The following is a 22,991-nucleotide window of genomic DNA, read 5'->3' as shown; positions in this document are numbered from 1 at the left end:
AGGGCAGTGACTGGGGCCAGAGATTGGTGGTGAAGGAGAAAACACGTTCTTAATTGTGCATTTACATTTACTAGTAGTTTTTATTGACATAATAAATGAGTTAATAAGCCCAACCCAACTGAAATACATTCTATTCAATTATTTTTTGAAAATTCATCTTGTCAGCTCTTGTTGGATATCATTAGGGACTGATGAATTCAAATGTATTGTACCAATTGATGCCAATCAACCCTCTCCTGATGTTCCCACTGCCAAACCTTTAGCTAGTAGGAGCATTTTGTATAGATGGGTTGTGGATAAGTTTGAATGACTCAATCATTTAAAGCTTTGTTTTATGATCCAACAAATTATAGGTGTTCTAGAATTACCTTGTACCTTTCAGCCCCCAGACTTGTAGAAAAATATCATCGGAAACCAAAAATCTGGGTTTTGGTGCATTTTGGCAGTGACATTTCTAACGGGCTGTTTCAGTGGGGAATAAAAAGCCAAAATACGTTTGATTTACTGTTTTAAGCAAGCATGACTACATATTAACTTGTTTGATTCAGTCATAATCACATACAGTTCTTATTCAAACTGTGAGATCAACAACTGGCCCTCCTTTTCACTAATCCTGAAAGCTAGGTTCCCAACAAAATAAACAATTATTTCTTGCTCTAACTGATAATTTAGGAGAATAACATTTTTAAATGAACTATCAATAATATTAACAATGCAAATACTGAACAACATTTTTGCATTAGTCTACATACCTCCAAACATTTGTTGCCAAATTGCTTTGTTATTGAATCACTGGTAATTTGTCACACTGTATGGCTATGAAAAAAACTTACCCAACAGATATCTTAGGTTTCATTGTTTGAGTTCACTTTCATTTTGAGAAAGCTTCAACCGGCTGCCAGGCCCCATTTTCTACTCTACCTTTCATTTTTCCATAAGCCTCATAAACTCCCAATATACTAATTCACTAAATAATATACTTCTTTATTATCGCATTATTAGTATTCTTCCCTTGTCCTGTTGGAACATAAGCCTCATGGAATAGGGTTTCTTCATTGGACACTGGGAGATGTTCCCTGAAGGCAAAATCAGGACAGCTGGGCTTGACTCTGGGGCATCCTAGGGACAGCTCCTAGAAGGGCAGTGGCAAAAGCTGCAAGAGACATCACTGAAACCAAAGAAGCCACCCTGGGCTACTCACAGACACCCAGTGCCCTCCAACTCTTCCCCAGAAGTCTGTAGGTCTCAATGACAGCTGTGAGAGGAAAGCCAGCATTAGTGCTGAGCCTGCTCCTAGGCCTGGTAACTGAGCATCTGGAAGGCTAAAGCTTCCAGAAGAAGCATGAAGTCAGAGCTATGCCTTATAACTAGGGTGACCTCACTCCTGGCTCACCAGAGTAATCCCAGTTGATAGCTCTTGTCCTGTTATCATTAAATGCACCCCACGTCCACTTATTAGAACGTCCTAACTTAAAGGACCAAGTGACAGGGATAAATTAGTTAAAGGGAGAGGCTCCAGGAGGGAGGAAATCTTCAGCTACAGAGGAGTCAGCTCCTCTATGATCAAGAACTAGTTCAGTGCCTGGTGCATGGTTGGGGCTCAATAAACACATGTGTTGGGGACATGGGGAGACAACAAAGAATTGAGAGAAATTTCCATGTACCTATACAGACTAGCAAAAATGGATGGAACCCTGTGAGAGATTCAAGCAGAGGAGGTCAGGGGTCATTTCTTGGTTCTGGGCTTGTTCAGGTGATGGAGGGACGATACAGATTAAAGAGGCAGGGAAGAGGAAGGATCAAGTATGACCCATGTAGTCATGTGGTCTTTATTTTTTATAAAATGAACATGATTCCAGTTCAGGCACAGTATAAAATTCACACATACTCTCCATAAAGGAGTCAAACCAACAAGAAGAACATAAAGGCAAAGCACTTAGGATATCTCACTCTTGGACACAGCCCTCCCCAATCTACTTGAGACCCTGCCAGGTGCAGAGAGGATGGTGGGGTGGTGGTGTTACAAAGGGGAAGACAATTAGTTGAGGCAGTTAGACTGTCCCCACCACAGGTTGGCTGGAAGGGCCAGGAAGTGGGGGTAGAGAGGAACCCACTCAGAGGCTCCAGACCTGGGAGGGAGTGGGGAATAAAAAGGTACAGGTCTTGATCAACAATCAATCCTTCACTCCTCAAGAAACTTCCTCCCTCCACTCCTTCTCTAGTCTTAGGCTCTCTCACCTGGTTGGGGAGAGGAGAGAGTAGTGGCTTCCAGAGTTGAGAACAGGAAAAGCAGAGTAGAAGAGGCAGAGTCTGGATCTCTGAGTGGAATGCCTAAAGGAAAAGGAAGTCACCACATAAATCCTATGGAAAGGGGCCTCTGGGAAAAACCAAGAGCGCCCTGGTCAGGTGATCTTGTTGCCACCTGAGTCAGTTGGAGCTCTTGTGCAGCAGAAGCTGTCCCCAAAGCAGGCAGCCTGTGACTATGGGCTGAAGCATGAAGCCAGAACGATGTGTATTTTACGCTTCTCTGGACCCAAGGCTGGTGATGTAACTAAAACCCCAAAGCCCATTTTTTTTGCAGGAACCAAAAAGACCACCCCTTTTGATTTTTACTTCTGCACTTTGACAATGCCACAGGAAAAACAGACGCTGCAAACGTTACACTTGGAACCGACCACCTCCTGCCCTCTCATCACACCACACACACATTTTACCGGCCGTCCTCAGGATGTGCACTCAGTCCACACTTGATGGTGTTCTGTGGATCCGCAGCACTGGTGCACTGCCTACGTTGGGGGGCTGTGGCCTTCCAGGTCACCCACCATGGCTTGCTGAGCCCTCCACCTCTGCATAGGCATTTGGCTTGAAGTGAGATCAACACTTGCTCCCATCCTTTCTTTCCTCTTCCATTTCCTCTGGGAAAGCGGGGAGCCCAAGCCAACTCACGTATGGCCTTTGGTCCTTCTTACTCCACATTTATATCCTGCTCTCCAGGAGCGCTGGCCTTTCCCGGCATGAATGCCACCAGCAGACCTTCAAGGGCTGAATGTATTTACATACATAGAAAGAGAGACAGAGAGCAGAGACAGGTGCGTAGTTAATCCCCATTGCAGAAGAGAAACCTGAGAACCAGAGGGATGAAGTCACTTTCCCCAGGGTCACTCAGCTAGCAAATGTTAGCTCCGGGTCTGGAAGTCACATCTCCTGAACTCTCACCAGTGCCATTGGCACGACTCTCAGCCTCTGACAGTTGCTCCCACACATGGACATGGCAGGCTCTTCAGACTTCTCTTGTCCTTCATCCATGGAGGAAAACAGGAACACAGCCTCACCCCTCACAAGTCCTGTGTCCTGCAGGCCAGTTTGTGGGCCTTTCCTCAGGTCTAGATCCAGGCCTTGAAGAGTTCCTCAGAAGACAGCACAGTTGTGGCACAGACATCCACCTCTTCCCTTCTGCAGCTGATTAACTTCTGGGGTGAATTGGTTACTTTCTGAAAATTAATTTTCATCGATGATTATTAGATGTCACTAGTAGAAAGTGGTGAGAGTAAACAGTGTCACAAAAATCCCAATTATTTGATGAAATTTCAAGCTGTTAAAAAAATCCCAAAGACAATTCCAACCCCTAGATCAGTGACTTCCAGCATTTGCTGAGGTCATCTCCCAGTTCATTGCCAAGCTATTCCCTCCAGGCCCTGATGCGTCAGTGCTCCAAAATTCCAGAATTCGGGGGGCGGGGGTGGGGAGGAACTAACCATTTTCCACCAAGAGCTGAAGAATAATGAACCAGTCTAAGATGCTTCATGAACAGAAACTATCACAGTGCCAAGTCCAGAGAAGGTGCTCATAAATGCAGTCTCTTTCTTGCTCATTTTTTTCCTGAGACCTTGGTGCATAATCATTGCTAGTTGCAAACATGCAGATTGTCACGACCCCCTTGACCGCAAGGAAGACGCGACTCAGGAATCTTCTTTCAGCAGTTTATTCAGGCCCTTGATATTCTTCTAATGATTCTTTTACTACCCGGAATAATAATAATTGGATGCCCCTCCCAGCCTTAATAAAGCACCTCGAACCCCAATGCAAACCTGCCACGTGTACCCTTCTCACAGGGTGCTAGAAAATGACACGCCAACTTTCTCTGATAAGGAGCTGGGAACACGCCAACTCTCTTTGATATGGAGTTGTCCTTCACAGACCACAACGGAGCCAGTGCCATCATGTAATGGCGACCACAGTCCGCAGGAACGGCTCACCACAGCTCCCCCTTTTTGTTTCACTAAGACAATACAGGCGAGAGTAGAGGTCCTATCCCACTGTGCAAAAGTGGCTGCATAGTATGGGCCAGCCCCAGGGGGCGCCTTCCCCAGACCTGACACCATATCAGCCGACGCCTTTTTTCGTGGGGCGGGGCGGAGACACGTCAAACCCGCATGCAATAGGACATGCTCCCCTTGAGGTCCCTCTTCTCAATGGATCACTCAAGTGCAGTGCCTTGCCTCGCATCCTGTATCGTGACGACGGTGAGTAAGAGGGAATAGCTGAGGTTGAACTGTGGCTGTGCAGAAGTACAACTACAAACAAGTTGGCAGCACCCTGAAAGAAAGGCACGGACTTTAAAGTGATAGATAAAGACTAGTGTGGAAACCCTTCTGCGTGCAATGGCAACAAGACCCGCAGAGTGCAAGGGCTTTCCAGCACTAAGAGAAAGACAAAAGAAGGACATGTCGTACCCAGTGCAATGTTATAATAACTTGGGGTGCAACGACCATGTCAAAGGCACTAGTGTAGAAACCCATCTGCGTGCAATGGTAGCAAGACCGGCAGAGTGCAAGGGCTTTCGGACACTAAGAGAATAACGAGGAAAGACATGTCAATCCCAGTGCAATGTTATAATAACTTGGGGTGCAATGACCATGTCAAAGGTTTAGTGCTTAAGATGCGCAAGCCAGACCTGTGGCGAGTTGCCAGTTTCTAAAGCAGCAAGAGCTTGTATGATCATAGCCTTATCTTGAGCACTACGAGCCTTAAGGCGACAGAGAAACCACAAACAGAGGAACATACCAAAACAACACAGTGCACCAAAAATGCCTACTCCCACCCACTCTTTAAAAAAGGAAAAAGCAGAAGATATCCAATTGGTGAATTGACCCAGAGTCACGGGATCGACACGGGTACTATTCAAGACAGCTATCTGGGTTAGTTGAGACTGGATCATGTCTTCCGCTTCCATGGACCAATTCCCGGCCACATATCCACCAATGATGTGGGAAGCATTCCTGGAATCATTAAATCTGACAGAGGTTATACATAAATGTGCACGTTGGTCAATGCAGCCTAAAAGTACTAGGTCAGCCAATTCTTCTACCTGAGCTTGAAGAAAATCTATTCTTTGGTTGGTAGCTAAAATCCCCGACAAAATATGTTGATTAATCGCATTTTGCGATTCAAGTATAGTGGACGTTTGTTGAACAACTTGATTAATAGTGGCAGCAGTTTGTACTTGACTGGCCATGGCTACTCCGGCCGTAACTGCTGCAGCAGCAGATGCCGCCACGGCTGTCACTATAGCTGCTGTGATTCCAAAATCTCTGCGGACTCTAAGTAGCTCTACAATAGGAAATTTATCTGGATCCGCAGTGACTGGGATTGGGACAAAAGTTGGAATTTTCATAATTACTGCTACAGTCCAAGAACCATTCCAACACTCAGATAAGAAACAGGTAATAATAGAACAATCCAGCATCCCCGATGAGGTGTGATTAGCTAAAAGGAACAGGAACGGGGATTGGATACAGACCATTGCAGGAGGCAATGTGGCATAATGTAACAGAGAGTTGAACGAAACAGATGTAAGCCTATTACCTCGTTCACTCTCCTTAGTAGTGCCAGAAACATTAGCCAGCCAACTTTTGGCTCCTAGTAATTGAGCCAATGCGGAAATATCGGCTGAAGCCCCCTTCTCATTGGAAATTAGCCATTGAAACCAGGACCAACCTGTTCCTGTAGAGGAGTTGGCATTGTTGTTAAAGTTATAAACATATCTCTTCAGAGGGGGGGAAAAGGAGAAACCTTTAGCAACTTGATGTTTCTCCCAAGAATGACCCTGACAAGGCGTAAATATCGGGGGAAAACCAAAATTAGGGGTACAGTAGGGAGAGGCCTTGAAATGAGTGGCATAGCAAATACTATTAGAAGAAGGAGGCATTGGGATTAATACCTCGGAGATAATAGCTAAAGTAGTTATGTTTAAAACAGAGCTAGTTGCGGGGGTCCCTGAGCCTGATTGCTTCCCTGAAACTACTTGGCTCAATACAGCACTGAGAATACTCCCTGAGACTCGACTGGACCACAATGGGTCCTCCCAGTTAGTCAAATTTTTGGTCTTAAGGCTAATACAATTAGTGTTCCCAAGACTGAAACAAAAAACTCCTGTGAGATTAACTTGAGACTGATTAAAAATATTTTCCATGTCCCCTCTAGGAGAGGTACAAGGAGCAGACATCTCACATGAGGTAGAAAAAAGAGTGGGGAGGACACTAGAATTACTATGAACTGGCATTGGCATTGGCCATGCCCGTGCCACTGCCCACCACTGCATTGGTGCCATCTGTACCGTTGGCACCAGCATCAGAGCCAGAGCACTCATCAGAATGAAGCTCCTCATCATGGGACTGTTGTGGCACCTCCTGCTGCTGGTTAGTAGATCTCGAGACTCTTCTTGTCAGGCGTTCAGGGATCCACAGCGGCTCCGTGCGATCCTGGGGAAAAACACATACAGATCCTCGTGCCCATGTCAGCACGGGGTCAGGGCCGTTCCATTGGCCCGTAAGAACATCCTTCCACCTAACATAGCCAGTCACAGAGGGCTGAGGGGACACATGTCTATCGGCCGCAGAGCGGCCATGAATATCCAAATTCAAAAAATTAATGGTAAAAAGAGCTAAGGACAGGCGTTCTTTAGGAGTGTGGTCAACTCCTATTCCCCCTTTTTGTTTTTCTAAGGTTTCTTTTAAGGTGCGGTGGGTACGTTCAACAATGCCTTGCCCTTGAGGATTGTAAGGCAACCCATGAGCAAGTTGTACTCCCATAGTAGAACAAAAAGATGTAAACTGTCTGCCAGTATAAGCAGGTCCATTATCAGTCTTAAGGGATGCAGGTGCACCCCATGCTGCCCATGCCTCTAAGCAATGAGCAATAACATTACGTGCCTTTTCTCCCGATAAAGCAGAAGCATGAATAATTCCAGAGTATGTGTCAATAGAAACATGTACATATTTGAGGTTACCAAAGTCAGGCACGTGAGTTACGTCCATTTGCCAGATGACCAATGGCTTCAATCCTCGTGGGTTTACACCATAAGTAGGAGGATGAAGAAATGTGACACAATGGGGACATTGTAATACTATCTGACGAGCATCTGCTCTGGAGATGGAAAAACGTCTACGCAGCGTCATAGCATTGACATGAAAGTTGTGGTGAAACAATTTAGCTTCTTCTAAGGAGGAGGCCAAGCATACCAACTGGCTTCTAGTTGCCGAGTCAGCACAGGCATTACCCTGTGATAACGGGCCAGGAAGAGAGGTGTGAGCCCGAATGTGCATTGGATAGAAAGGGGCAGTACGGCTACGGATAAGCTGTTGAAGCTGATTAAAGTAAGCAGACACAGCATGGGTGTCACTAATAGCTCCTACAGCCTCCAGAATTTTGAGCGCCTGTACCACATAGATGGAGTCCGAAATGAGATTGAAAGGAAAAGAACACTGTTTAAAAACTTCAATGACAATTTGCAGTTTTACCCATTGTGGATTTCCAGGAGCAAATTGATGCTGGACAGGGGGAGAGTCATTAATCACATAAGCTCCCATTTCAGACTTAGAGCCATCAGTAAAAATGTTAACAGCCCCCGGAATTGGAGTGGGTGAAGTTACTTTAGGGAAAATGATGGGATGCTCTTTAACAAAATGGAGTAATGGATGAGAAGGGTAATGATTATCAATATCCCCTTGAAACGAGCAACATAGAATAGCCCAGTTGTCCAGAGTAGCACACAAAACATTAAGTTGAACTTTAGAATAGGGTATGATAAGAGAAGAAGGTGCTTGTCCAAAAAATTGAATGCTCTGTTGAATCCCTCTAAGTGCTAATGCTGCAACAGCATCAGGATAGTATTCTAAAGATTTTCCTGGGGATACATGTGGGTGGATCCATAGTAAAGGCCCATCTTGCCACAGTACTCCAGTAGGCTGCCGCATAGTGGCAAGCACACATAACTGGAAAGGTTTATCACTCTGGAGCCTGCATAGAGTGGCATGTTGTATAGCTTCTTCTACTTTTATAAGGGCCGCTCTGGCCTCTTTAGTGAGGGTACGAGGGGAAGTAAGATCTGGATCACCCTTAAGAATAGCATACAAAGGCTGGAGCACGATATTAGGAATATGTAAATAACCTCTTATCCAATTAATATCTCCCAACAGTTTTTGAAAATCATTTAGAGTTTGGAGATCTTGAGTTCTTATAGTAACTTTTTGTGGTTTTAATATGTCATATCCAATCGTCGCTCCCAAATACTGAATAGAATCCCCTGTTTGAACCTTCTCAGGTGCAATATGTAATCCATACTGAGCTAACAACTTCACCAGGTCTTTATAGGCCTCATTAACTGACTGCTCTAATTTGGCTGCCAATAATACATCATCCATATAATGAATAATCTTGATGGAAGGATGTTGCTGTCTGAGAGGTGCGAGTGCCTTCCCTACATACATCTGGCAAATCGTAGGACTGTTAGACATTCCCTGTGGTAAAACAACCCACTCAAACCTTTGATCTGGTTCCTCGTGATTACACGAGGGAAGGGTGAAGGCAAAACGCTGTGAGTCTTTAGGATGCAAAGGAATAGAAAAGAAACAGTCTTTAATGTCAATAGCAATGATATGCCAGCCCTGAGGAACAGAGGAAAGCAGCGGCAGCCCTCTTTGAATGGGCCCCATAAGTTGCATTTGAGCATTAACTGCTCTTAAATCATGCAGTAGGCGCCACTTCCCTGATTTTTTCTTAATGACAAATGTGGGAGTATTCCATGGAGAAGTAGAATGTTGAATGTGGCCCAAGTCAAGTTGTTCTTTAACTAGGTCATGGGCTGCTGCCAATTTAGCCGAGGGAAGGGGCCACTGAGGCACCCAAACAGGCTCCTCGGTGAGCCAAGTTATGGGTATTTGAGCCCCAGCGGCCCCTATGAAAAACCCAGACCGAATCTGTCAAGTTTTTGATGACCTTGCACAGGGTGTTTGCGCCCCTGTAGATGTTTTCCTAGTCCTAGACCTGGCCTATACCCCATATTTTGCATAATCTGTTGAGACATTAGGGAATAGTTATTACTAAGGGTGAACCCCATGTCTTCCATCAGATCACGGCCCCATAAAGAAATAGGTAAATCAAGCACATAAGGTTGAAAGGTACCACTGTGTCCCTCCGGGTCCTTCCAGGATAGATGTCTGCAGCTAATTTGAGGAGCTTGGGCATATCCAAGTCCCCTTAAGGATTGATCAGAAGTCTGTACTGGCCATCCCTTAGACCAGTCTTTAAGGGCTATAATACTACGGTCTGCGCCTGTATCTAGCAGTCCCACAATAGATTTACCCTCTATGATTAATTCCAAGGTGGGGTGGTTGCTCATACCCAATGACAAATAGATACAATTCCCTCCAGTGCTACCAATCTCACTTCCCATCCGTGACCGTGAGTCAGCCAGGAAGTGGTTATGTAAACTAGGCAAAATTAGTAATTGAGCAATCCGATCCCCTGGGGAGATAGACACAATGCCTCTTGGAGCTTCCACCATGACTTTTACTGTCCCCACTGTATCAGGGCTTATGACTCCAGGAAAAACATGAAGACCTTGTAAAATAGAGGAAGCACGTCCAATCAATAAGCCCACAGTGCCAGGTGGTAAAGGCCCTTTGAACTCAGTTTCTACCAACTGGACTCCCATCTTAGGTGTTAATACGAGTCTGGAGGTGGAACAGAGGTCCAATCCCGCTGCACCTGTAGTGGCTCTCCGCGTCTCATGGGATGGCGTAGAGATGGCCATGTCTCGGGTTCGGGTGTGACATTCTCCATTGCCCCATATATTTGCGGGCCCTGGGGTCGAGGGCCCCTCCGGCCGTTTTTTGACCCAGTTAAAATAGGCCGCCCATGGATGTCCCTCACTGATCTACACTCTCTTGCCCAATGCTTCCTCTTTTTACATTTTGGACACAACCCCGGTAAACGAGGGCCATTGGAAAAGCCACCATGGGGAGGTCCATTGAAATTGTCTTTTTTGGGACATTCACGCCTGAGATGACCAGGCTGACCACAATGGAAGCATGTCCCGGCACCAGAACCGCCCCTTTTTGTAACCCGAAGGACAGCAGCTGCAAGACCTGCATTAGTTAAAGGTCCTCCAAGCTCTCTACACACCTTCATCCATGCCTCTATGCCTTTATTTTTATAAGGAGTAATCGCTGTTTTACATTCTTTGGTGCATTGCTCAAAAACCAATTGCTTGATAAGGGGCATGGCTCTATCAGGATCTCCAAAAATTTTTCCAGCAGCATCCACCATCCTTGCTACAAAATCTGAAAAGGGTTCTGTAGGGCCTTGTATAATTTTAGTCAGGTTACCAGACACCTCTCCTCTATTAGGAAGTGATTTCCATGCCCGAATGCAAATATTATTAATCTGGTCATATACTTCAGGAGGAAATCCTGTCTGTTGATTAGCAAATCTCCCTTGCCCCAAAAGCATGTCCCTGTCCCAATGGGGGTGTCCTGCTGTATGATTTTGGGCGGTTTGCTCTGCTGCGCCCTCTAGCACAAATGCTCTCCAGTCCAGATATTTGCCTGGGGAGACGCAAGCCCGAACGAGGCTAGCCCAATCAGAGGGAGTCATGCAGTATCTGGACAGATTCTCCACCTGAGTTAGTGTAAAGGCGGCATCAACCCCATAAGTGCGCACAGACTCTGCCAGGGTCTTTACAATCTTGAAATCCAAAGGCTCATGAAATCTTCCCCTATTATCATCCTGAAAAACTGGATAAGCAAGACCCATCTCAGCGTTAACAGCCCTCCATGTTTGGGCGTGGAAACTTCGTCCCGAAACACCCCCGCCATACGGAGGCGGATCGGGAGCCCTTGCTTATCTCTGTTCCCTCTACCTAAACTCCCTAACTGCCGGGACAGCGTTCTTATCTCCTCCTCTTCATTATCTTCTACCTCTGACCCACTTTCGCATGGGGGCGTGCGCAGCACACTGAGATCTGGATACAGTCTCCTCCCGTTCTCCACGCCCCGCACACTCCCCTCTTCCTGAGACACTTCACTCTCTGTTGTTTCTGATTTTTCCTCATGCAATTGTTCTAAAACCTCCTGCCCTTTAACAAGCGCTTCTTGGCATCGGCCGTCCGTAAGACAACTACGGACCATCTTCCAGAGGGGTATCACCCCGCCCTCTAGCATGCCCTGCTCACGAGCAAAGTCAAGGTCTTTGCCTAATTTATCCCAGCTGGGTGTAGTGAGGCTGCCTGAAAATGCAAACCACGGTGCAGCGACATCTACTCTCTGTAAAAATTTTTCCAAGGTGTGATGCTTCACCTCCAGTCCCTTGGAACGTAAAAGGCCATCGAGGGCCAGAAGGAGTGGACTTGAAGTCACAGCTCCCATAACGCAACACAAGAAAACACAGAAATCGAAAGTGAAAGTACACAAAACAAAACGAACATACACAGAAAACAAAAACGAAAATACAGAGTGCAATTGCTATGAGATGTAACGCCCTCTCTTTTTACAGAGGAGCAGGTACCTTTTAATGCTCCCTCTTTATGTATAGAGGAGCCTCCGCTTTTTAACAGCGGGTCCCACCTTACCTGGGACTTACCGGCGCGCCTCCCTGACTGCTGAAAGTTCTGGTTCCTGGGTGTTTCTTTGTTTCTTTTCTCCCGGGTCTCGGCACCACTTGTCACGACCCCCTTGCCCGCAAGGAAGACGCGACTCAGGAATCTTCTTTCAGCAGTTTATTCAGGCCCTTGATATTCTTCTAATGATTCTTTTACTACCCGGAATAATAATAATTGGATGCCCCTCCCAGCCTTAATAAAGCACCTCGAACCCCAATGCAAAGCTGCCACGTGTACCCTTCTCACAGGGTGCTAGAAAATGACACGCCAACTTTCTCTGATAAGGAGCTGGGAACACGCCAACTCTCTTTGATATGGAGTTGTCCTTCACAGACCACAACGGAGCCAGTGCCATCATGTAATGGCGACCACAGTCCGCAGGAACGGCTCACCACAGCAGATACCCATTTATTCAAAGGGACTTCATTGATAGTATGCTCACCTCCACAAATTCTCTGTGTTCTTCTATAGTTACCTCCCACTGACCTCCTGGTCATCACTCCTAAAGTACGTGCACACAAATGAACAGGCATGATGGTTTCCACCACCTTGGTCTCCTAGACATAAGCATCATCCAGCCAATCACCCTTGATCCTGTTTCTAAAGAGGCAGCTTCAGGGGTTTACTCTTGGTGTCCAACCAACAATAAGAAAAGATATCACACAAGAAGGGCTCTCTAAGCAGGAGTGTTAGCCTGGAGCGGCCATCAATTCACTGCTGCTGGTCCTAGTCAGATTCTCAGGACCCTGACTGCCAAACCTGTAGTGGTTTGCTTGATTATTTTTAAATCCTAGAGCAGTGCTGTCCAGTGAAAGCAATGAGAGCCGCATGTGCAATTTTTAAAATCTAGCAGCACATTTTAAAAAGTAAAAAGAAATAGGTGGAGTTATTGTTAGTGATATACTTTACTTAACAGATACACCAAAATATTGTCATTTAACATGCAGTAAAAAATTACTAAAATTTTTCAAATCTTTTGTACTGTCCTCCCAATCTATCACACATGACTTTAAAGGACAGCACAATTCTAAAACATTTAAATTAAATAATCCCAACAGCTCAGAAGGCTGAAGCAGGAGGATTGAGAGTTCAAGGCCAGCCTCAGCAAAAGCAGTGTGCTAAGCAACTCAGGGAGAATCTGACTCTAAATAAAATTCAAAATAGGGCTGGGGATGTGGCTCAGTGGTCAAGTGCCACTGAGTTCAGTCTCCGGTACCCCTCAAAAAAAAAAATTAAACATTGTTGCACAATTAGAACTAACTTTCAAGCAAGGTTCCAATGATATTTTAAAAATATGTGTTATCATTTTTTTTAATTTAGTTGTAGTTTATTTATTTTATTTGTTTTTATTTTTATGTGGTGCCAGATCAAACCCAGTGCCTCATGCATGCTCGGCAAGTGCTCTACCACTGAGCCACAACCCAGGCCCCCCAAAATGTGTTTTCAATATTTAAAAATCATGAGATTTCTCATAAGGATCTGGACTTCGAGGTTTCCTATTTCCCACCAAGATCTCAGGCTGGGGTGTAGCTTGGTGGAAAAATGCATGTCTAGTTGGGTTTGATTGCCAGCACTGCAAAAAATAAATAAATGAATCTTGGAGGTCTGGCAGCACTGGCTCAGACCTTTGTGGCAACCTTCTGGAGCTAAAAAGCAGCTGCTTTCTTTAGATGGAATGATTTTCCCTGGGTCCATCACCTCTTCTTATTGAGTGATGATCATTGTACTGCATTGACATTTTTTTCCAGTACCTATTTGATCCCCAAAAGCATCTGAACTCACAAATGCCACTTTCTGTGAAGCACACAAGGCCACATTTGGGGTGATCCAATGTTACTAACTTGGGGCCATCTCTATGCTTGCCACCCACCTTATAGTAGAATATGACAGCAAGAAAAGAAAGAATGAAGTCAGTCACAGAAAGGAAAGAAAGACCCTTTAGCACCAAAGCCCCATCCCTGGGAAGCAACTATGGATGAAAGACATGGGGAAAAATTATATTTTTAAATAGAGAATATACACTGGACCGAATTAACATGATTGTCCTTGCATGGGTACTTTTGCTTTGACTGTTACATGGTGATATAAACTTTAATGGAAAGGAATTCTTCATGGCACATTTCAGAGTGCAGCCATCCCAATTGTAAAATTGTAGATATAGACATGTAACATTTCACCCACACAGATAAAATAAGCACAAACCTGGAAGGACATTTTGGAGAATTGCCAAGGATTTCCGATTGGTAATTTTCTACAGTTTAATTGTCAAGATGAGTGGATTTTGCAAGGCTGGCTGGAAATCGCTTTTTTATTTTTTAACAGTTTGGAGGATTATGTATAAACAGTGCAACTGTCGGAGAAGCTAGGCTCTGCTGAGAGAAGGGGGATGGTGGTAGTGATGCCCGGCTCCAGAATGTGTTTGGGATTTAATGGACACTAATGATCTATCTCTCACACTGCACCGTGGGGAAATGCATTGACTCAGAGAATTTGTCCACTTTAGAAATCCAGGGGAAAAAACAGAATAGAAGTTGGAATATCCAGGGAGGCATCTAGAGAGGTGGCCAGATGCACCGTGTGGGAACTGCTGGCTTCTGCTTCTCCCCACCATGGCACGGGCACATCCCCACCATGGCCCCGGGCACACTCACTCCTGTGCTCTGTGTTCCCTGGAGTAGAATAAGAATCCTAGGCTAGTGCAGAGCTAGGAACACCGGCAGGGACCCGTAGTCTTTGTGAGTCACTATGAAGTCCAAATTGCCCCCCATGTCCCCATGCCATCCCCACCAAAGACAAAGCATAGTCCAGACTTCCCATGTTCCCACACATGCTCTTTACCCTGATGCCCTTGGCGGATCAGTTGAATATATTGAGTTGGAGTATGTTATTGAATGTAGCCACTGTTGGAACTGTAGAAAGGGACCAAGAAGGTTCAGTAGGACAGTTCAGAAGAGAAAAACTGTGTATGACTCCTGAAATGGCAAGCATCCTGGGCTGGGCAAACACCAGGTTGTGTTCATGCCAGGTCCTGGGAGAAAGCAGAGGTGGCCTCAGGGAGGTGCCTATACCCTGGAGAAGGGAGATCTCTCCTAGACCCTCTGATTAGAAATTGCTGTGGTTTGAATATGTTCTCCCAAAAGCATGTATTGCAAACTGAATTCCCAAGGCAACAGCCTTAAGGTGGGACCTTTGAGAGATGATTAGCTGAGGGCTCTACTTTCACCAATGGATTGATGTAGATCGTAAAAGGACTTGAGAATGGGAAGAAAGAACCTACAGAATAGAAGAAAAACTGTGCTGCTTCTTCTGACAGAGGATTAATAGCCAGAATATATAAAGAACTCAAAAAATTCAGCATCAAAAAAACTCAGCCAGGCTCTGTGGTGCACGCCTGTAATCCCAGCAGCTGGGAATGCTGAGGCAAAAGGATCCCAAGTTTAAAGCCAGCTCAGCAAAAGCGTGGTGCGAAGCAACTCAGTGAGACCCTGTCTCTAAATAAAATGCAAAACAGGGCTGGGGATGTGGCTCAGTGGTTGAGTGTCCCTGTATTCAATACCTGGTATTCCCCCCCAAAAAAAACCCCTCAATTTATTAATGAGCAAATTAATTAAACAGATCTCTCAAAAGAAGAAATGCAAATGGCCAACAAATACATTAAAAAAATGTTCAACATAATTAGCAATTGGAGAAATGCAAACCAAAACTAAAATGAGATTTCATCTCACTCCAGTTAGAATGGCAACATCAAGCACACAAACAATAATAAATGCTGAAGAGGACATGGAGAGAAAGGAACACTTCTATACTGTTAGTAGGATTGTATATTACTACAGCCACTACGGAAATCAGCACGGAGATTCCTCAAAAGACTAAGAATGAAACCACCATATGACCCAGCTATACCACTCCTCAGTATTTATCCTGAAGAATTAGTTGTTATACTATAGTGATCCATGCACACCCATGTTTATAGCAGCACAATTCACAACAGCCAAACTGTGGAACCAGCCTAGGTGTCCATCGATGGATGAATGGATAAAGAAAATGTGGTATATATACACAATGGAGTTTCAGCCAGTCATAAAGAATGGAACTTAAGAATATTATGTTAAGCAAAATAAGTCAAACCCAAAGGTCAAAGGTCATATTTTCCTCAGAACCAAATAACTTCTATTGTTTATGAATTACCCAATCTGTGATATTCTATTCTAGCAATACAGACTGAGACAGGTGCTCTTCTCTAAAAACCAAAAAACCCACAAAAAGCATGCCATGCCCACCTAAGGCCTAAGGTACAGCCCTCTGATCAGCGTCATGCTGCAAGGAAATAGGAAGCTTATTTACCAAGGTGTCTGGGAGGACCACCACGGGGCAGCAGGAGTACTGGAGCAGCTGACCCATTTTCCAGATGGAGAACGGCACAACCATGAGGATCAGCATGAAGCCAAGGAAGGCAAACAGGGCAAGGGCCAGCGGGAGAGCCTCTTCTGGAGACAAAAAGACAAGAAGACGCTTAGAAACCACAATGAAGGGGAAGCCTCCGAACCCAGGCCTCCCCTGACCCCTGGAGTTGACGCCGAATGTCAATCAAGACGGCAGAAGCCAGAAACCTGAGATTTGATAATGTGCCCTGGTGACCGAAATTGCCGCCATTTTTCTAAAATCTAAATTTTAGATTTAATCTAGAAAATCTAGATTAAGGTATGCTTTCCAGAAAGCTCCAGAGAAGATTAAAATCTCTTTCTCAAGAAGGGGAAGGGAGGAGCATTGTGTGTGAAGGCAAGAGTGGTGTTAGCACATACCTGGCACAGCTGCCAGAGGAAGGAACCCTGCCAGGCCCCAGAACTGGCTGGTGGTAACCGAAAACAAAGTGTTTCGCAATTTGCTCTTAGCACTGATCCATCTTATGGAGGAGAATATTAAGTCTGGAAAACAGTCACATAATAACTATGATATATCACGCCCCTGTTATGTGGCTCCTCCTTCCATCTCTATTCTGGGGGCTGGGTGGTAAACCCCTGTTCTTTGCAATGGGCATGAGTTTCTCTGCTTTTATAAGATGATTCTATGCTCAGAATTGTTAGGCAATTTACTCCAGGTCACACAGATAGGGTTAGCTCCAAAGCCCATAATTATTGTAATTGTAAATGTAGCAGAAAGGACCAGACCTGGGCATCTGGAGATGCAGAAGGGGAATGCAGTATTTTCCCATCTCTGTTCTGTGTAACCTGGAGTAGCTCATTTAAGCCCCCCCGGTCGGGTAGTTAGCTCACAATGTGAAGGGTAACTTAGCCAGGGAGGTTGTGGAGAAGCTGGTAGTCACACAAGTGGCTGGGGCCATGCATATTGTTTCAAAGATTTTGAAAATTATTTTAGCAGTGTACATTGAGAGATACACAAATGTTCATACCCTTTCAATCCACTCCTATGATTTCAATTCCAAAAAAATAATTCCAAGAAAGGAAACAATTATATGCATCGGTCTGTTCATGGAAACTTCTGGAATACAGCAACAGAACCCCCTTCTCTGCCCAGAGTGGTCCCTGCCCCTTCCACCCCTCCAGGCATGTTCTGGTACATTTTCCTCATGGAACCCACTGATACCATCCCATCTTTTGCTTGTTGGGAATCTGTCTCCACTAGAGGGAAGGTTCTTGAGAGCAGGGATTTCCCTGCTGTATCCAAGTGCACAGGCCAGGATTTGGCACACAGTGAATACTCAGTAAATATTCATTTAATAAAAGAATGAATATCATCTTCAAAAGCAAATGAAAACTGGGTGTGGTGGCACCTGCCTGTAATCCCAGCAGATCGGGAGGCTGATGCAGGAGAATCACAAGTTCAAAGCCAGCCTCAGTAAAAGCAAGGTGCTAAGCAACTCAGTAAGACCCTGTCCCTAAGTAAAATGTAAAATAGGACTGGAGACATGACTCAGTGGTTGAGTGACCCTAAGTTCAATCCCTGGTACCTCCCCTCCCCCAAAAAGCAAACAGAAGTGATTCAAATACCCAATAAAGGGGATTCACCAGAATGGTAGGCTAGTTATTCAGCTATTAAAATGAGAATTGGGACAGATACACACTTGGTTACTACAGCATGGTTTATAGTGGCAAAGGACTAGAAAACACAAAATATTCTCATTAATAAGGAGATATTAAATATACTGGTTTACTATGCAGCATTTAAAAAAAACTGAGGTGGATCCAAAGATACCGACATAAAATGATGCTCATGATATATTGCCAAGTGAAGACAAGCCAGGCACAGAACACTAGGTATGGGATAGGCCCCTTTGTGTGTGTGAGCACTGGAATCACACAGACAGTACTGGGAGGATTAAATGCCAGACTCACCAAAGGAAACCTCCTGAGTGGTATATGGGGAAGAGTGGACAATATTTAACTCTGACCCTTTTTAAAATTTCTGTGTTGATTGGATTTTTTTAAACAAGACATGATTTTTTTTGAAAGTGAATAAAATAATAATCAGAAAATTTACATGGGAACAGTTATAGATATGTTAGTTATTGGGGAAAAACAGAAAAATAGGCACAGTGTTTATATGCTATAGAACTCCGACGTGTAGGTAATGACTGAGGGCTACGCTCCTTTGGAGGGCAATTTGAAAACAGCAATCAAAATTAAAGGTCTATATCTTCAACCAAGTCAATCTACCTCAAATAATTTATTCTTCAAATAAATGTATACCAGAAAAATTATCTTTTTTTTTCTCACAATGTTGGGAGGGTCAAACTTAAGGTCTTGTGCATGCTAGACAAGCCCTCTACCACTGAGCTACACACCCATCCCTGGCAAAATAATCAATGTATTAGCGGAAATTAATTAGAGCATTGGCTGTAATAGCAAAATATTTTGGGAAAAACTAAGTGCCCATTAATAGGGGACTAGTTAAATCAGTTATTTCATATACATATAATGAAATAGTATGTAGCAATAATGAAGGATAAAGGAACTACTTTATTAATACAGCAAAATCTATAAGATACATAAAATGAAAAAGACAAGATCCAGAAAAATGTATAGAACATGCCACCATTTTTGCTAGCCTCAGCAACAGAGAGATGCTAAGCAACTCAGACAGACCCCTGTCTCTAAATAAAATACAAAATAGGGCTAGGGATGTGGCTCAGGGGTCAAGTGCCCCTGAGTTCAATCCCTAGTACCCACCCCACAAAGAAAAGGAAAGGCAATATATGTAAACATATTCTCATTTACTTGTATATGCATTAAAAAGTCTCCAGAAGTATATGCAAGAAGTCCGTATCTATGGTAGAGGGTATAGGAATTTTATGGGTGGGGAAAATGGATATGGAAAATAAAATTTCCATGTGTCTCTTATATTTTTTGCACCATATGAATGTACTATATATTCAAGGCTAAAAGATCACTCACACACACACACAAGTGGTGATATTTGAATGGTAGGATCATAGGATGTAGAATTTTGTTGGGTTTATTTTTTCCAAAAGGGTTTTCAAGTTATTCAAGTTTTTAGACCATAACATTTCAAGGGGGGTCTGGAGATGTAGCTCAGTGGTAGAAACTTGCCTCACACCTGTGATGCAATGAATTCAATCCTTAGCACCACATAAAAAATTAATTAATTAATTAAAGGTATTGTGTCCATCTACAACTTAAAAAAAAATTTTTTTTAATGTCAAGGGGGGGGAAAAAAAAGAGGCTTCTGGAGACACTCCATAAAGCCCCTTCCAATAAAAGAAACTGTGGCATTGTATGGTGTATGACCTCTTTCCCAGGCTCACCAAGGAACCTGGTGGCCTCTCCTGCAGCCACCTCTAATCACAGGCAGTATTCATCAGCCTTGACACATCTGGCCCAGGGAGGAGGAAGCTCTCACGGGGAGAGTGACAGCTGCTTAAAGATCCCCACCCAGCACTAGGATGGCCTCCTGCACACATTCACCACCGGAACCCACCCAGGTCTGTGAAATCAAGGGAAGGCTCAGAATCAAAGGCACCTGAGCATGCACCAAGAGGGGCTGTCACCTCTGCGGGGGCCCAAGGGACAGGCAGATCTTCTTTACCTTGCACCTCCACACACTCTGCCTGGTTGAAGGCACTGTGCCTCCCGATGACCTTCACCAGAGACTGGGCCTTCACACAGTATGTGGCTCCTGGGTCCATGGTTTCCAGGTGCACAGGAACACCCCTACTTCTCACCACTTTGGTCTGTTCCTTTGGGAGAATAAAAAACACAGTTATTCTCTGAGGGTAGCAGGCCTGGAAAGGTTGAGGAGAGCCAGGAAGGGAACACTGCAGAAATTTCCTATCTGGGGTACGTACAGAATGTTCCCTGTTACTCATGCATGTTTGCACTCACTTGCTCGTTTATCCACTCACGTTTATTAGGCACCTAATAAGTATCAGGCACTGTTCCAGGAACAGGGACAGAGCATATAACAAAGGAGGCAAAGTCTCTGCTGTTGTAGAGCTTTCGTGGGGAAGACCAACAATATATACATACATGTCAGAGGGCCATAAAAGCTGTGCAGAGAAAAGGCAAGGGGCTAGAGAGTGACAGGGAGGCACTAGTTTAGACAATGTGGTTAGCGGAAACCTTTCTGAAAGGATGATACTTGAGCAGAGACTGGAAATTTGGAAATCTGACTGGGCAAGGATTTGGCATGGTCACTGCTGCCACAGAGATCAGTGCATAAAATCGAGAGCTGGTGGGCCATGCCTCCCCACTTGCCCATCCATCCCTCTGTCTATGAACTCCGCTGTCCACCTTTCCACATCCACCGCCTGCCCCGGGCCTGTGCTCTGCATCTGAGCCTGCAGAGGCTTGTGTAGGCTGAGCCTAGGTGACTCAGGGCACATACTTCTCTTTCAGCACTGGCCCTGCCAGTTACAAGGGTGGGGAGCCACTCTGTCCCAAAGAATCTGAGGGAGCTGTGTGCTGCCTCCTGCCAGGTGCTGACCCTGTCCCCAGCACCACTCCACCTGTCTGGTTGGCAATGCCATGTCCTATCAGTTGGCTCTGACCTCATGGGGATAAGGGCTGGTATTATTGCCTGCCCTACCTGCCCCCACCCACCTTCCAGGGGACACTTCCCAACCTAAAGCCCCTATTGAGTGTGTGGCAGGGCATATGCACTGCCCTCAGACACCACTAAGTGATCTGGGATACCTCCGGTCTGAGAAGGGTCCTATCAGAGACCAACTAGCTCCCTGCAACCACTAAGCTTGGCCCGATGAGCATGAACAATGGGATTCCTCTCCAAAGACTTTGGTCTTGGGAAACTGAATACCTAGATCTGGAAGTAGGGATAAAGGGGAGAGGATACTGTGAGAGGCCTCAGGCTCAGAGGCCTTGAGTGCCTGGGAAGGCACCATCATAGGCGTATGTTGGAAGGTGTGATGACGGGCAGGGCCTGGGAGTAAGCTGGGCAGGGAGCCACAGGAAGAGGACTCAGCGGAAGGAAACAAGGCCACCACAGGTAGGGGTCCCTGGAGAAAGGAGGCTCTGCCAGCTCTGCTCAGGGATTCTGTGAGAGCCCATATTAATACTCTGAGAAAACCCATTACTTCCTGGTGCTGATGGGAGCGGGCCTCTAGGCCCTGTCTCCCTCTCAGCTTGGACAGGGGCTCCATGGATTTGAGTGTCCCCTCACTTTCCATTGGTGCCCCACCCCTTCTGCTGCTGCTGTTTTGTGAGGGCTGGACTCCACTCACCTGGACTATAGCAGCCTTCCCACGGGGAGGGGCAGCTCCCTCTCAGGCTTTCTACATGGCCTACCTGCTCCTAAGTAAATGGGCTTATTCATAAGCCAGCTCCTGGCTGGCTGCCCCCTTCTGTTCCCTGCCAAGATCCACACCCTCAAGAGGCTTGTACCAGCGTCGTAGGCTCTTGAAATCATCCAGTTGATCTGGAACACCCTGGCCTGTTTCCCTTAACTGGCTGAGGAGATCAGCTGATGAGAGAGGGGAAAAGTCCATTCAAAAGATGTTCCAGGTCAATCTAGCTTAGTTTGGGGCATGAGGCTGTCCCCCAAACTTCAGCAGATCTGCCTGAAAATGTTCCCAGCCAAGACCAAAGTGGACTAAGGCATTTTTATTTTTTAAAGAGGCCCACGGAATGGTCAGCATCTAGTCATCTCTCCCTCCACAGGCTTCACCCAGAGCTGCTCATTCTCAGGCTGCCCAGACAGTGAGCACTGCAGGATCTGGCTCTCCTCACCCACCCTCAGAGAGCTGTGCCATCTCCCCACAAAGCCCAACTCACCTTGGCACCAGGCTCCCTCCTCCAGTAGGCCACGAGGAACTCAAACTGTGGCCCCAGGTCTTCCAGTTCAATAACCAGGTGGAAGCCATCCTTGGACACCTCCATCCTGGGTGGGGTGAGGATGGCTGTTGGCAAGACAAGGGCAGAATCAAAGCCAGTCCCAGGCAGGACCACTTTTTTAATGATGAATGAATGAAACCCAAATGGCAAAGATTTACTATGATTCTGTTTTTTTTTTTTTTTTGGCCTCTTAACTTCGATAAAGTCTTCTATTCTTTTCCAGAAATATATATACTCAAGAAAAGAGGAAAAGGGATTACATACTCAAGTAGACATTATTACTTTCCCTTCTAAAATTGTGTGCTCCAGGTTCCACTAACCTAATATTTTAGTAGACATTGCTCTTCACCTTGGCTCATCTAATGAGCAGATGCCGTTTCTTAATGCTTGCCAAACACCTGCCTGAACTTGGATCTATGTGGAGCATAGCTGGGCCCAATCTTTTCCCCTTAGGAATGAACATACCTAGCAGGGCATGTGCATCCCTATAGTTCTCATAGACAGTGGCATGTACAGGCATCTGAATACTTTCAGACATCTGCAAACCGCCAGAGGCCTGTGGATAGGTTAGCTATTCTGTTCTAGGCCTCATCTCACATCCTGACAGAGGGATATTATTGGCAAGTCAAAGGCTTTTTACAAATTTTAACATTGACTCTAGAAATTACAATTTAAATATAAATATCATCTTTTACATTACTTGGATCCCAAAGAGAGAGGAATCCCCA

The 22,991-nt window shown here is 45.2% G+C and overlaps 1 protein-coding gene across 5 annotated transcripts; it reads right to left on the bottom strand.

Annotated features, from left to right (window-relative positions):
- Nucleotides 1-908: 908 nt before the first annotated feature.
- On the bottom strand, nt 909-20,148 carry LOC144366817 (interleukin-20 receptor subunit beta-like). 5 transcript variants are annotated; one of them, XR_013425953.1, is made up of 5 exons: nt 20,003-20,148; nt 16,283-16,425; nt 3,061-3,491; nt 2,239-2,331; nt 909-1,255 (listed from the first exon to the last, which is right to left on the bottom strand). XR_013425953.1 is itself a non-coding variant. In XM_078021651.1 (3 exons), exons 1-3 carry the CDS (start codon nt 20,100-20,102, stop codon nt 12,435-12,437), a joined length of 249 nt encoding a protein of 82 aa, XP_077877777.1. In that variant the 5' UTR covers nt 20,103-20,148; the 3' UTR covers nt 12,382-12,434. The 5 variants fall into 5 exon arrangements, 2 of the variants coding, with proteins under 2 accessions (XP_077877777.1, XP_077877776.1); XR_013425952.1 differs by lacking the exon at nt 909-1,255 and adding an exon at nt 1,800-2,129; XR_013425954.1 differs by lacking the exons at nt 909-1,255; nt 3,061-3,491; nt 16,283-16,425; nt 20,003-20,148 and adding exons at nt 1,800-2,129; nt 2,715-2,796.
- Between the last annotated feature and the right edge of the window lie 2,843 nt (nt 20,149-22,991).

This window comes from Ictidomys tridecemlineatus, chromosome 9 (assembly GCF_052094955.1).
Source record: "Ictidomys tridecemlineatus isolate mIctTri1 chromosome 9, mIctTri1.hap1, whole genome shotgun sequence".
In the NCBI taxonomy this organism is placed as follows: domain Eukaryota; kingdom Metazoa; phylum Chordata; class Mammalia; order Rodentia; family Sciuridae; genus Ictidomys; species Ictidomys tridecemlineatus.
Note: the sequence above shows the minus strand (reverse complement) of the source record. Positions and strands in the feature narration are given on the sequence as shown.

Excerpts from the sequence above, each read along its gene's own strand:
- LOC144366817 (XM_078021650.1), bottom strand. The coding sequence starts at position 20,102 with ATGGACCCAGGAGCCACATACTGTGTGAAGGCCCAGTCTCTGGTGAAG. Across the intron at positions 16,426-20,002 it reads AGAGTGTGTGGAGGTGCAAG|AAGAGGCTCTCCCGCTGGCC; the intron begins GTAAAGAAGATC and ends TTTTGTCTCCAG. Across the intron at positions 13,157-16,282 it reads TGGTCCTCCCAGACACCTTG|GGGTACCGGAGACTGAACTC; the intron begins GTAAATAAGCTT and ends TTTTTTTTTGAG.